The 14,752-nt window shown below is 42.0% G+C and overlaps 1 protein-coding gene across 2 annotated transcripts in view; it reads right to left on the bottom strand.

Annotated features, from left to right (window-relative positions):
- LOC124549039 (deformed epidermal autoregulatory factor 1) overlaps positions 1 to 14,752 on the bottom strand; it is a 61,381-nt gene that overhangs the window by 32,851 nt on the left and 13,778 nt on the right. For both annotated transcript variants that reach the window (XM_047125212.1, XM_047125213.1), the window contains exons 3-6: positions 7,430 to 7,591; positions 2,514 to 2,659; positions 1,948 to 2,047; positions 1,711 to 1,849 (exon numbers count right to left, since the gene is read on the bottom strand). In XM_047125212.1, the coding sequence (XP_046981168.1) occupies positions 1,711 to 1,849; positions 1,948 to 2,047; positions 2,514 to 2,659; positions 7,430 to 7,591 (547 nt within the window). The remainder of the gene's footprint in view (positions 1 to 1,710; positions 1,850 to 1,947; positions 2,048 to 2,513; positions 2,660 to 7,429; positions 7,592 to 14,752) is intronic.

Here is a 14,752-nt window from a genome sequence, read left to right as displayed (position 1 = left end):
CCTGTGCAGCGAATTCCATTTTGTGATTTTGAACCGAATAGAGAGAAATCCAGTTTCATTTAGACTTTACGTGAGATAGACATCATGTTACTACAAAAAGTTGTTTAGCTTATCAGGAAAAACACACCTGAGCACTCTATTTGAAACATGTTACACACTAGCGTGTGATTGAGCTTTCCATTAAATTGCGTATAATAATTGCAAACATACTTGGACTTAATGCACAAAGTTTGAAATTACTTAGAGAGACAGACTGATTTTTTATAAAAATGAACCGAAAATTTATTCAAAATATCAAGGTTCTGTTTCAATCAGGGCAAGTATCACCTCGTCGATCACGTTGCTTAGCAGCACTGTAATGCAAATCAATTCATTCATCAGAATGATTTGCAACACAATAAGTCCTATTACACATACAAACTGTTACATGGAATTTGCTGATCGAATGAGAGTATAAGAGTGTTCTTTTCCAGAAATGCCAATAAACCAGCAGTTTCAAAAGTTAAATTACCAACTGCTACGTAACTACATTGCTATTGCATTTCACTTATTAACACTATTCTTATTGATAAATGAACATTAACTGCAAGTAGATTTTGAATACTCACCAACACTGCCAAGCAGTAGTTCACATTACAACCAGTAACAAATACCAATATAACTGAACGGACATTACTGCACTAAACCCGAGCGATCAGCTTCCAATTCTAGGGTAAACTGTGCCAGGTGGATTTATTAAAATCTCGTGGACGTGTAATAAGGTTTCTCTGAACCCTTCTATCATACATTGATATTGCACATTAACTGGATGGATTATTAGTCTGAAATGAATTCATCCACAACAGATTGTCCCACGCCACTACTAACCTTTTATCATGACTCTTCACAAGAGTTCTCAAGAAGCCGGGATCAAGAAACAAGAAAAGAAGACATATTGGTATACCAGCTGGTCTGCCACAATTGAGCAAGTGGAGAAATTTGTTTTGGAGGATTGCTGAATGAGTGTGGAATGAATTGCCTCCACAGTTGCCATTTCTGCGAGATCTGTGCATGCAATCCTATATGAAGACTTCAAAATGCAGAAAGTGTCCTCCAGGTGGGTGCCATGAATGCTGACGAGTGATGCAATCATAAATTAGATTTCTTTTAATTGATTGTGATAATGGGTGAGACGTGGATACCATTTTTCATTCCTTCCAGCATTGCATGAGAAAGCCATAAAAGGTTGCATGTTTGCTTGATTACATCGAGAAGTGACAAGTTTCAGACTTTGTGATAATTTTTCAAAGGGGCTGGGGGAGAACATTTGTGGTATTTTAACTTCAATGTACCTCACAAATGGCAGTAGCAAAAATTTACTTCAAAGCTACAGATCATTCCAAACAAGTACATTTTTGTATTTAAATACAATATACTCCCGATTATTTGGGATAATGTGAGGGAGAAGGCACACGAATAATCAAGATATTTCCAAACATGTATTTGGGACAATATCTACTAGACGGGCGGCGGCGGCAGCTGCAGCAGCAGCCGCCACCGCTGCCACCAACTGTGCCTGCTCAGTCATGGCTCTGCAGTTCTTGTGTGCATGACATGCGCTTTTTTTGGATGAATAACCCGCAAATCCAATAATCTGCACACAAATAATTGGGAGTACACTGTAGTTCGAAATGTTTTGTGTCAAACTCATTTTATTTCTTCCATACTTACCAGTATCACTGTCATCACCATTACTACCATCCCCATCCTTTGAAGATGATCTCTTCATTTTTCGCCCCATTCCATCACAGTTACCAGTATCCTTCCTCTTGCGTCGCTTGTACGGTGTAAATAACCGAACTGGTCCTGTCTACAAGACCAATTTCAATAATAATAAACCAACTACACAGAATTAACTATGTTGTTAATGCAAAATTAAAATTTACATGCATTCAGTAACAAACTAACCGCATTGTCATCATCACAGCATGCTGCACAGGTACAGCTTGTTGCATGTGGTGTTAATATCCCCTCATCAATTAATGTCAACAGGCTTCGACCACCAAACCTGGAAGGAATATTCTTATACATTGCAAGAATGGAAGTTAGAGGAAGAGGAAATTTACAAAATGTTTAACCAATATGAAAAGCAATCTGTTAATCATCACTGTATTAGTTTATGGCACTTTAATATTGAGCAGAGATTCTGCTTTCTGCTACTGAATTCATAATGAGGAGCTTCTGAGGACACCATTACTCTTAGTCTAACCTAAAGACCTTAAGCAATAATCTATAACAAAAGGCAATTAAATCCAACGTGATGCCACCTGTGCATTAAAGCATATATCCAGTGAATGTAAATATAGATTATATTTCTAACTGTTTAATGATTTCGAGACCCATGCACCAAGATAAAGAACAACAGCAACACCAAGAAGTCTGTCAGCTATCACCTTCAGATCACAACTAATGACTGTTCTTTAAGACATTAGCCAGGCTAAGAAGTAATAAATTTTTTAAAAACCTAGATGTACCTGATGCTCCTCTTCCAGTCTTTACTCGATGCTCTTCCACATAATGCTTCAAATTCACTTGGGGTGTACCATGCTTCACCAAGCTTTATGCAGCGCCCACGTCCACCAGAACCAAATCTATTTTTGTGTAGCTCTGCACTTGTGTTCTGTTTTGAGAGAAAGTAAATGGAATCAACTGTACTGCATTTATATATAAACTACTATTACTACTACACTATCAACCACTTTACAACTGTCTTCTGAAATCTGTTGCTTCCAAGACAAGCCGAAAAAAAGCTATTAGTTCCAAAAAGCAGTGATAGATTTTTAAAACTACTAAATGCCAAATACAAAAGAATTTTCACTTTATTAATATCAAATAACAAAAATTGTCCAAAACATATTGCTGACAGTAAAAATGTTTGTACTGTGCATAATATTTGTTAAATTTTCAGCTTCTCACACTTAAGTGAGCTAACAAAATATTAAAGACTTATTAGTTGGTTATATTATGCTGAAAAATAACCAAAGACAACCGAGCACAGAATAAAGCAAACATGCTTTTTATCTTTGAAGTTATTTTACATAAATCACAGATATAATCATTGAAATTGCACTCAAAACCCCTCAATTCAATAATTTTAGATTTAATATATATAAAAAAAATGAAGATAAACCCAACAAGCTTCTCAAAGTTATGAACCTAGGAGCTGGTAAGCCTTTAGTAAAAATGTTTGCAATCTGGTCCTTCAAATGTACGTGCTCAGCAGTGAAGCTGACACACGAAGTTATATTTAACGTTGATGTGCCTCAACCGACAATGCTCCCATTTCTTCCATAGCCATATACAGGAGTGATTATCCTACAATAGACAAATTGGTAGCTGGAGTGAAATTTACATGTCATCCAGTAAGTATTTCAGCCAGCGTATCTCAGAGCAGTTGTTGCCCGAGCTACATATTCCGCCTCTGTAAAAGACAAAACATTAGTCTGTCTCTTCGTTGCCTAACAGACAATACTTCCAAACAACTGTAACAGATAATCAGGGGTAGATCTTGCATCTTCCTTTTTGTTATAGTTTGTGTCAAGATAGGACAGAAGAGCTTCTCAATTCCCTCTTCCATAATGTAGTTTCACATCTTTCTCGAGCATCCCCAGAGTTGTTCTGATGGATTGTTTTGGTTTGTGCTTAAGAAGTTGACCACAGAATACAAATCAGGCCCTGTTGCTGTCATTGCAGCACTGTTAAGCAGCCAATAAACTCTCAGCATGGCTTATTGATCCTTTTTCCTTCCTTTTTGTCCAGTTTAACTTTCATAGGTGTCTTGACTGTTACAATCTTTCATGTCTAATCATTTTAGCAAGCTATTCCAATATGACGTTTGGTCAATCGCAATGACTTGTTTCCCTTTTTAATTAAACCTGGCCACGAGTGGATCCTCATGTAAAGTTTTTTTCGAGATGGCAACTGAAGTGGAAAAATAGCTTATCCCATTATTTAATGGAAAAAATGTTGGTAATTGGAAATTACGGATGGAAACTCTTCAAGGAACTGGAACTTTTACCATTTGTGCAAGCAAATTATCTCACAAAGGTGGAATTTGTGGACACAGAGGCAGACACACAGTTTGTCACAAAAGGAAAGGCGACCAAGTTGACTAAACAAGACAGGAAATTTAAGTCTCGTCTTATACAATGCAATGCTGACAGTCACTTGGAATATGCGAAAAAGAAGATAACCTCTTTCGATTTAGGGACACCTCTGTGCAATACATTTGAGGGAAAAGTAATCACAAGTCAACTTCTGTTAAGAAAACAGTTAACTAAGAAATTCAGTGCAATGAATGATATGCTAGTTAATCACTTTCTTATGTCTGATTAATTTATTTGGTATTTACTTTTGACTGGAGCTACTCTCTAAGAAACTGACATCATATGCTCCTGTGAAGGTCATTCCAAAAGTAATGCCTCCTATTAATCTGTGGTGGCTTTGGATGTTCACACCAGATGTCAGTGTAGTGCTAATGCTTGAACCTTCCTCTCATTTGCAGGTGGTTCTGTTGTTCTGCGGTTGTTGGTGCCAGAAGTTGAGTGTTCCAAAATGGAGTCCAATATAAATGCATGTATGAAACAGTGGTGTGAATTCCTCACTGCTGAAGAAATTGCGCCGACTGAAATCCATCGACACTTGCTGAAGGTTTATGGAGACGATACACTAGATATGAGCAATAAGAGGCGATGGGTACGGCATTTTCAAGGCGGTGAAAAGGGTGTGTAGGCAAGCCATGACCCAGTCTACCCTGCACAGCTGTCATCCCTTGCAATGAAGAGCGTCTTTATCAACTCATCCATGCTGATCAGCAGATAATGAGCAATAAGAGGCGATGGGTACGGCATTTTCAAGGCGGTGAAAAGGGTGTGTAGGCAAGCCATGACCCAGTCTACCCTGCACAGCTGTCATCCCTTGCAATGAAGAGCGTCTTTATCAACTCATCCATGCTGATCAGCAGATAATGAGCAGAGAATTGTTCGCAAAGCTGAACATCAAATGTAATGCCTTGCAAACAATGTTGGAATATCTTTGTTACCACCAAGTCTGTATTAGATGGATCCCATGGATGCTTACAGAAGATCAAGAAAAATTCACTGAATGGAAATTTGTCAAGACCCACTGGAACAATATTAAGCTGCAGGTGACAATTTTTTGAATAGCATCGTCACCCGAGGTGAGACATGGTGTTACCATTAAGTGCTAGAATCCAAAAGTGTCCATGGAATGGTGACATGCGAATTCTCCATCAAAGAAGAAATTCAAGACGCACCTACATGCAGGCAAAGTTATGTGCACAGTCTTCTGGAATAGCCAGGCATGGTTCTTTTGGATGTACTGGGGCTTGGAGAAACTATAAATTCAGCACACTAAGACGACACTGATTACGCTGAAAGCCAGAATTTCCAGGGTGCGGCCAGAAAAGACGACTAACTTTCACCGACATTATTATAACACCAAGTCACACACCAGTTTTGAGACCAAGCAACTCATCGCAATAATCGGTTGGACTGCTTTACCACATCCACCACAGTGTCTCAATTTAGTGCCTTCAGACTTCCATCTCTTTGGGCCTCTGAAAGGTGGACACGAACATTTTCAAGATGCAGATGCTGCTGCCAAAGCTGTAAGGAAGAGGTTAGCCTCAGCTAGTTCTGATTTTTAGAAGTGTGGCATGCAGGCTCTGGTTCATCATTGGCAAAAGTGCATAACAAATGGTGGTGAACATGTAGAAAAATGACAGTCTGTAGTTTAAATATTGCTCTATTTAGCTGCGCTGTTGTGATTTATGTATCTCCTTTAGTTTTGCTAAACAAAAATAGGCAAAATTACTTTCAGAACGACCCTCGTATTTTCAAAAATACCTGCAAAAGACAATTTAGTGGTCACTGCAATCAAAATGCCAATGAAAGACTTGACACTCAGCTTCGTGAAAAATAAGCTATTGGATGATGAGTACGTTGAATGGAGTCATCGGGAAAAGCAAAAATGGAGATATACACCCCCCCCCCCCTTTACAGCATTTCAGACTCAATGGTATCAGAAAAAAAGATTTGAAAAATGCCAGTTAAAAAAGAAGAAGAACTTCAGGGAGCTTATTCAACTTAACATAGCATTGTTGTGAAAACCCTAGTCACAAAAGGAAGTGTTAAGCTACCAAAAAAAATTCTAGGACCAGCAATTCAGTGGTTGTGGCTAACATCAAAGAGGAAGATTGATTGTTTTAAAACAGATGCCCATAACCTGTTGAATTTTCAATTTCTCGTCCTTAAATAATACTCACAAAATGTTAGACTATTATTACTTGGTTTTATTAAACTGAAAAATAACTGAAGACAATTGAGCACGAATAATGATGGCAGCAAATGTGCTCTTTAAGTTATTTACGTAAATCACAGAAAAAATATTTGAAACTGCACTCTCAACAATTATGATACATTTTTCTCACCCTTTGAACTCATGAACTCACTTTCTGCTGCAAATGCAAATTCTGGTGGACATAGATGTTACGGGAAATGTGCCAAACCAGATAATTTTTTCCCCCATGTAGCAACACTAATGGGAAGCACTAGAAAAATCAGGAGTTCAGATGGTACCAATTTAAAACAAATTTTACAACTTTACTGACTCCTAATCTTTTTCATGGACTTATTTGTAAGTTACTTGCATGTCCTGCAAGTTGGAGATATTCCAAGGAAATAATTTTTACTGAACATATTTCATCATTCTGATTCGAACTGCATACACCTTTTGAAGGATTTATTGCAATAAGCATGTAAATCTAGCAAATTTGGCCGAGAGAAGATGAGGATAACATTATGATGTCAATTTTATTACTCATACTCTCATCACTAGACACAAGTGAATAATCATTCCCATATTTTCTAATCACTGGACTGAATTGTGGTAGTGGTGGTTTCAGACAATGGTAACTGAAGTTTTCAGACATCAAAGGTTTAGATCATTTTCAGACAGGTGACTCAACTTTATGGAGATGATTGCATATCTCTCATAAAAACTAATTCCACAAGTACAAAAATTATTTTTGGCTGATAACATGCAATTATCTCTAACAAGTTTAAACATATATTGATGAGGATGCAAAAGATAAATAAATAAAATAGTTGTTTCATAGCTTTTACATGCACATGATCACTTTTACTTTTGTTCACGATGGTCAGCATTACCTCTGACAATTGTGGATTCCTTCGGATTTTAGTTGTATGAAGATTTAACACAGTTTCACCTCAAAGCAATAAAAGAACATGATGCACATTTCAAGAAGGAAGGAATGAAACTCTGACAATCTTGTTGAAATTAGCCACTACTCAAATAAGAGGGAGGAAAACTTTATGTTTATCAACCATTACATATCACAAAGACTTACCTTACACCTAACAGGAAGAATAGGCATATTAGCAGATTCTGTCCAGGATGTTTGAGGCATCTCTCGCATTGCCAATCCATTAGCCTGTGTTGTAGGAGTTTGTTGTTCATCAACCACAGGATCACTCTGAATAACAATGTGTGCTGCTTTAAGCTCGCCATTCTGAAATTGAGTGCCTTTCTCAGTAAATATTCAATAGACTTAAGCAATACAGAATACTAATACTTAGAATAAAATTTCTGTTAATTTTAAAACAAGATCAATATAATATGTACCCATTTTTTTTCAGAAATGGACTACTACACTATAATGCTATACTTAAAAAGGTAAAAATCAAGCAACAAACATATACCTACAGAAAAAGAATTCTATACTACATGTCAGCACTGCATAGCAGACTGCTGTGGAAGACAAAATATGAAGAAATTCTTTAAATTTTCTTGTTTTCCTTTTTGAACTGGTGTCTCATCTCTTTCATTACTTAGCAAGCAATAAAAAAAATTGGAGAATAAATAACTGTAGTAGTGACGTAGTGCCTGCCAGGGTTTCAAGAACAATCACGTAAGATGGAACAGAATGCTTTGTGGAATTTTTTTTTTTGTATCATCAGTCTTCTGACTGGTTCGATGTGGCCCACCACGAGTTCCACTTCTGTTTGGTTTTGTTTTACTTTAAGGCACAAAAAACAACTGGGGTCATACGCACCCCAGTCAAAACTATAGAACACGAAGACAGAGATAAGTTAAAAATGACTATATGTCAGTCCCAATTGAAATAATAGAAGACAACTAAAAACAGACATGTGGAAAAAGGGCTAAAAAGACACCAAACAGAAACAGAGGTCCAAAATTAAAAATTAAATGGCCTTTGCCATACTGCTTTGGCAGATATAAAGTAAAAAGTGGTCGACAGCCCACAAGTCATTTGCTAAAACAGCCAATAAATCAGACTGCAAACCCAAATGGGAATGTAAACAGTTAAAAAAATAGGCATTCCATCAGGAAGTGGTTGACAGTTAAAACTTTGGCACAATGTGTACAAAGTGATGGGGTAGCGCCACTTGGCAAATGACGCTGGGTAAAAAGGCAGTGCCCAATACGCAGCCTAGTTGAAATGACCTCCAGCGGGAGGGCCGAAATGAGGTCATCCAAGCCGCTGGGAGAGGCTTAATAAGCCGGAGCTTATTCCCATGAAGGGAGGAAGATTGGCGATGCCAAAGGGACACCACCTCCTGATAGACAGCAACACAGGTATCATCAGAGGGAATATAGGTACACCCAGGCCAAGGTAAGAGGACTACAGCCTTGGCAGTGTCAGCAGCCTTGTTTCCTGGCAGATCGACATGACCAGGAACCCATAGAAACATCACAATGGCTCCATCAAGAGTGACAAGTGACAGTTTTCCTGGATCCGCTGCACTAAGGGATGGGCTGGATTTACTGGTTTGATATAAGGTGAAGAACTCAGCTATAAATACTGAGCAGTGTGCCAGAGGCGGATATTGAAAGACACGGGTGCCAATGATGAAAGCACACCTGACCCAAAATCTGTCAGAAAGTCATCAGTATATACGAAGGTACTATCACGACTTTCCATGCATAGGTTGTGAAAATGAAGGCGATAGACCAAGGCTGGATTAGTGTCCTTAGGAAGCGAATGAAGGCCAATGTTAACACGGGCTGCTTCACAAAGCCAAGGTGGTGAAGGGTTAACACCCACCAGGAAAGTTGCTGGTAGCGTGAAGTTAAGTTGTCGTAGCAAGTGCCGAAAGCAGACTACAGGAGGTAACAGAAGAGGGACGCGTCCCATACTGATAATCGAAGGAATCATCAAAGGAGGAGGCACAGGATGGGTGGCCACACATGGCAGACAAACAGCATGCATATATAATGAGATTTTCACTGTGCAGCGGAGTGTGCGCTGATATGAAACTTCCTGGCAGATTAAAACTGTGTGCCGGACCAAGACTTGAACTCAGTTCAGGTCCTAAGTTTGAGTCTCAGTCTGGTGCACAGTTTTAATCTGCCAGGAAGTTTCATCATGCATATATGCAGAGGAGAAAGTGACAGCAGTAGTACAGGGGTAGTTCAGCAGCTTCAGCATACAGACTCAATCAGGCTAGTGTAAAAAGGCGCCCGTAGCCAAATGGATGCCACGATGATGGCTAGTGTTGAGACAGCGTAAGAGGGAAGGGTATGTAAAAGCATAAACAAAGCACCCATAGTCTAGTTTCGAATGGACAAGGAACCGATACAACCGGACGAGGGTGGTACAATCGGCACCCAAGGAAGTACCATTGAGGACATATAGGACACTGAGGAACCTCATACAGTGGGCTGCCTGGTAAGACACATGGGAGGATCAAGAGTGTTTCCTATCGAGCATGAGCCCAAGAAATATCGTAGTTTCAACAAACGGAAGAGCAACAGGCTCAAGATGTAAAGATAGTGGGAGAAACCACTTGCGTCACCAGAAATTCATACAGACAGTTTTGTCGGTGGAAAATCTGAAGCCATTGTCGATGCTCCAGGAGTAAAGATGATCAAGACATCGCTGAAGACACCGCTCAGTGAGACAGTTCCATGGAAAACTGCAATAGATAGCAAAATCGTCAACAAAAAGAGAGCCGGAGATGCCCAGCGGGAGACAGGCCATTACAGGATTAATGGTGATATCAAAGAGGAAGACACTCAGGACGGAACCTTTAGGCACACCATTTTCCTGGATAAAGGTGTCCGACAAGGCAGAACCCACACGCACCTTGAAAAATATCTTAATGCCTGAAGGAAACTGGCAGGCAGCCACAGAATCCCCACATGTAAAGAGTATGGAGGATACCAGTTCTCCAGCAGCTGCTGTAGGCCTTCTCCGAATCAAAAACACTGCCAGTGTCTGGCATTGCCACAAAAACTCATTTATGACATGGGTGGACAAAATAACAAGATGGTCAACTGCAGGACACCACACACTAAATCCACACTGTGCATTTGTCAGTAAATTGCGAGACTAGTAGCTGGTAAGAGGGATGGAGCAGTACCTAGAAGGAAGGTTTCTGTCCTTAACGGGCTTAGGTATGAGTATGACAGTGGCATCACGCAAAATGTGCCCTCTGCCCAGATGTGGTTGTTCGTGTTAAGCAGAAAGTGCTTGCCCACAAGAGAAAGGTGGTGCAACATCTGAATGCGAAAGGTGTCTGGCTGTGGGGCAGAGGATTGAGATGAACTGAGAACACGATCCAGCTCCCTCATAGTATAGGTGGCATTGTAGAACTCACGATTTGGAGAAGAGAAGGGTATCGCCTGAGCCGCCTCCGCTAGTTTCCAATGAAGGAAGGCAGGGTTATAGTGGGAAGAGCTCGGAACTTCAGCAAAATGGTGGCACAAGGTGTTGGAGATCGGAGTAGGGTCCACAATAACATCGTCTGCCGTCAGGCCGGAAAATGGGGAATGGATCTTGGTCCCAGAGAGCTGTCCGAGTTTGGCCCACACGGTATAGGAAGGGCTGGAGCTGTTAAAAGAACTAATGAATGAAATCCAGCTAGCTCTTTTGCTATCCTGAAGAATGCAACAACACTTTGCCCATATCTGTTTATAATGAATGCAGTCTTCCATTATAAGGTGACAGTTAAAACTGCGGAGAGCAAGTTTCCGTGCTCTAATTGCATTGCAGCATGCCTCAGTCCACCAAGGGCTTGGGACATGACGTGGTAAAGAGGAAGAGCTAGGAATGGAACATTCTGCAACAGTAAGGATAATGTTTGCGAGATATTCCATCTGGTCACCACAACTGGGAAAATCTTGTTCAAAGGTCACCAGGGCGGACTAAAGCCACCAGTCAGCCTTGATAAGCTGCCATTTGGGCATGCACATGGATTGGGTAGGAGTCAGCAAATGGATAGGACACGGGAAATGGTCGCTCGTGTAGGTGTCAGAACAGACCACTCAAGACAATGGGCAAGCTGGGCATTGCAAAAGGATGGGTCCAAATGGGAATAGGTGTGTGAAGAGTCGGAAAGGAAAGTGGGTGCTCCGGTGTTAAGGCAGACGAGGTTAAGAAGATCTGCACCTCTGACAGATCTTGGGAGAACCCCAAAGGAGATGATGCGCATTAAAGTTACCGAGTAGCAAAAGTGGGGGAGGTAGCTGCCCAATAAGCTGAAGGAAGTCTGCCCTGGTGACATCGAATGATGGAGGGACATAAATGGTACAGAGGGAGTCAGGTGGGGAAGGAAAAGGCGAACTGCAGCAGCTTTAAGATGGGTAGTCAGGAAGAAGGGGTTGACAATGAATGTCATCCAGTATGAGAACCACGACGGCCCCATGAGATGGAATGCCAACCTCAGGGGGAAGGTCAAAATGAAATGGTAAGTAATGTGAAAGCTCAAAGCAGTCATGATGGCACAATTTCGTTTCCTGAGGCAGAGTACAAGGGGATGCTAAAAGCAGTCATAAATCCTCTTTGTGGGACTGAAGGCTGTGAACTTTCCATTGGTGGACAGTCATGAGGAGGAAGAAATGTAGGGGTGTCAACTGAGGCTGCTGAGTGACAGCCAGTGTGGAGTTGCCACTACAGGGCACAGAAGCAGGAGGATCCTGCTCCATGAGGTCCACAGAAGCATCGGCTTGCTTGTGCGGTCAGTCTGTGGAGTCCAACAATGAAAACAGTTCATGGTGTGCACCGGTGATATGGAGGCTGGCCAAGCTAATGTACCACGTGGCGGCACCATTGAAGAGGATGTTAGAGTTGGCGAAGGAGAAGACTGTTTGCCTTTGGTGGACTTTTATGAGTCTTTCTGGTTAGGGGAAGACTCGGGTGGTGTTTGCCTGGAGGGAGGGATGAAGTCTACACAGGAGTACTACTACTGTTCTTTCCAGCCTACCAGTTATGTAGCTGGTGGCTTTACCCCTTGAGGCGAGAGTGTGATGGTTTGTTGCACAGCTGGACGGAGGGGGGAGGGGGAATGGTGGCGATGATACCTTGACACTAGACGATTTCACAACCTCAGAGCCAAACTTGAGGTCGCATGTCTGTGTGGCCATGTCCTTCATGAAGCTAGGGGGTAACAAGAACAGAACTACAGGTGTCGGACAGGAGAACACAGGGTTTGTGATTAGCCACTAATTTGCTAGCAACTGGGTAAGGTACTTTTTCCTTTACCCAAATATCTTGGACAGCCTGCTCATCAAGATACACAGGACACTCCAGAGAGGAGGCGAGGAGGCAGCACAGCCACCATTGCAGTTGGTACAGCGGGGAGGAGGAGGCGGACAATCTCCTTTATGTGCATCCCTACCAGAGATTACACATTTGGCTGGGTGTCGACAAGATGTTCTAGTGTGGTTGAAACAAGGACACTGGTAGCAGCGCATTGGGTTCGGAATGTACAGCTGGACTGATAATTTCATGGCCTGCTTTAATGTTTGATGGCAGCACCACTCTATCAAAGGTGAGGAAAAAAGAGTGCGAGTGGACACTAAGGAGGAATCTCTCTTTCATTATACAATGGACAGCAATGACACCCTGATCAGAGAGGTAAGATTGGATTTCGGACTCAGACAGTTGAGCAGCTTTGTGTAAGTTACACCATAGGAAGAACTCAAAAGTTCTACAGGCCTCGACACGAAGAGGGTAGCCATGTAGAAGCGAGGCAGCAAGCAGTTGTTATGCTCGAGAATCAGAAATAGTCTCCAAAAGCAAAGTGCCACTCTGTAAACAAGAGCAGGATTTTGCAGGGCTGACAATTGCAGGAACACCTTTCTAAATAATAAATGGATTTACAGCGGCAAAGGACTGACCGTCTTCAGTACGTGAGACCACAAGGAACCATGGTGCAGTGCAAAGGGCTTTTGAATCATTAACCACATTATGTTCATGTTTAGTAGACATTGACTGGAAAGATGATCGACTCATTGCAAGAAAATCCCCACGATTGCCAGCATCTCCAATGGCGCGCTACTTCCAACTGGGGGCTCCCTTCACAAGGGGGCACACCCGCGTTAGATGATTGTTCATACTTCAGGTCACACCTCCCGAACACTTGACAGAGGGACCAATTGGCAATTTGGGAAGGTTGCAGCTCAGGCAATCACCCCTCCCTGGGCTTTGCTTGTACCAGGGGGTACATGCGAACCCTACCTGTTGACCCAGGGCTGGGAATTACACGTTACCCAGTCATGTGTTACATGTCAGACGTGTGGGCCGGCCTTCAGGAGTGCAAAGAGAGGAAGACGAAAAAGGGGAACCTCAAATGCTGAAGCGGAGGAACAAGTGGAGAAGGGAAACAAAGAAAGGAAAAGGGAGGGAAAAAACAAAGGTGAGACTTCATTCCATGTAGGCTTTCACGGCCGGCGTCTTTATCAGCAAACTCTTCCGGGCTAAGTTGCCATGGTCGATCTGTAGAACTTCTTCTCCCTGACGTTTCGTTCTCAACTACGGAGAACATCTTCCGAGGTGAGTCGACGACTGGCTGCTAGGAGCTGGGGCCGCCGCTTATATAGAGATCGTAGGGGGCGCCACCACACGTCACATGGCGTCGATGTGCAGCTATCTCTGGCCAGAGATAGCTGCACATCGACGCCATGTGACGTGTGGTGGCGCCCCCTACGATCTCTATATAAGCGGCGGCCCCAGCTCCTAGCAGCCAGTCGTCGACTCACCTCGGAAGATGTTCTCCGTAGTTGAGAACGAAACGTCAGGGAGAAGAAGTTCTACAGATCGACCACGGCAACTTAGCCCGGAAGAGTTTACTGATAAAGGTGAGACTGTTCTGTGAGTCAGTGACACAATGCAGAACATTCCCAATAATGTCCCAGACATGTTCCCCGAGGGAGGGGAAAAAGAACAGCAAGAGGATAGACATGCAGCACGGAAGGGAAAAAATGCTGCCAAGGCTGGGGCCACGTGGTAGCCAAGCAGGAAATTCCTCTCTTGTGCCAACCTCTTCATCTCCGAGCAGCACTTGCAATCTACATCCTCCATTACTTACTGGATGTATTCCAATCTCTGTCTTCCTCTACAAATTTTAACCTCTAAAGCTTCCTCTAGTACCACGAAAGTTATTCTCTGATGTCCTACATCCTGTCCCTTCGTCTTGCAGTGTTCCCACACATTCATTCCTTTTCCTACAATCCCTCTTTCACTGCCATACAATGCTGTGCTCCAAACCTACATTCTCAAATTTCTTCCTCAAATTAAGGCCTATGTTTGATACTAGTAGAGTTCTCTTGGTCAGGAATGCCCTTTTTGCCAGTGCCAATTCTGCTATGTATGTCCTTGCTCCATCTGTCATCTGTTATTTTATTGCTTCCTTAATTTTATCTACTT

Source organism: Schistocerca americana, chromosome 1, assembly GCF_021461395.2.
Source record: "Schistocerca americana isolate TAMUIC-IGC-003095 chromosome 1, iqSchAmer2.1, whole genome shotgun sequence".
Lineage (NCBI taxonomy): Eukaryota > Metazoa > Arthropoda > Insecta > Orthoptera > Acrididae > Schistocerca > Schistocerca americana.
Note: the sequence above shows the minus strand (reverse complement) of the source record. Positions and strands in the feature narration are given on the sequence as shown.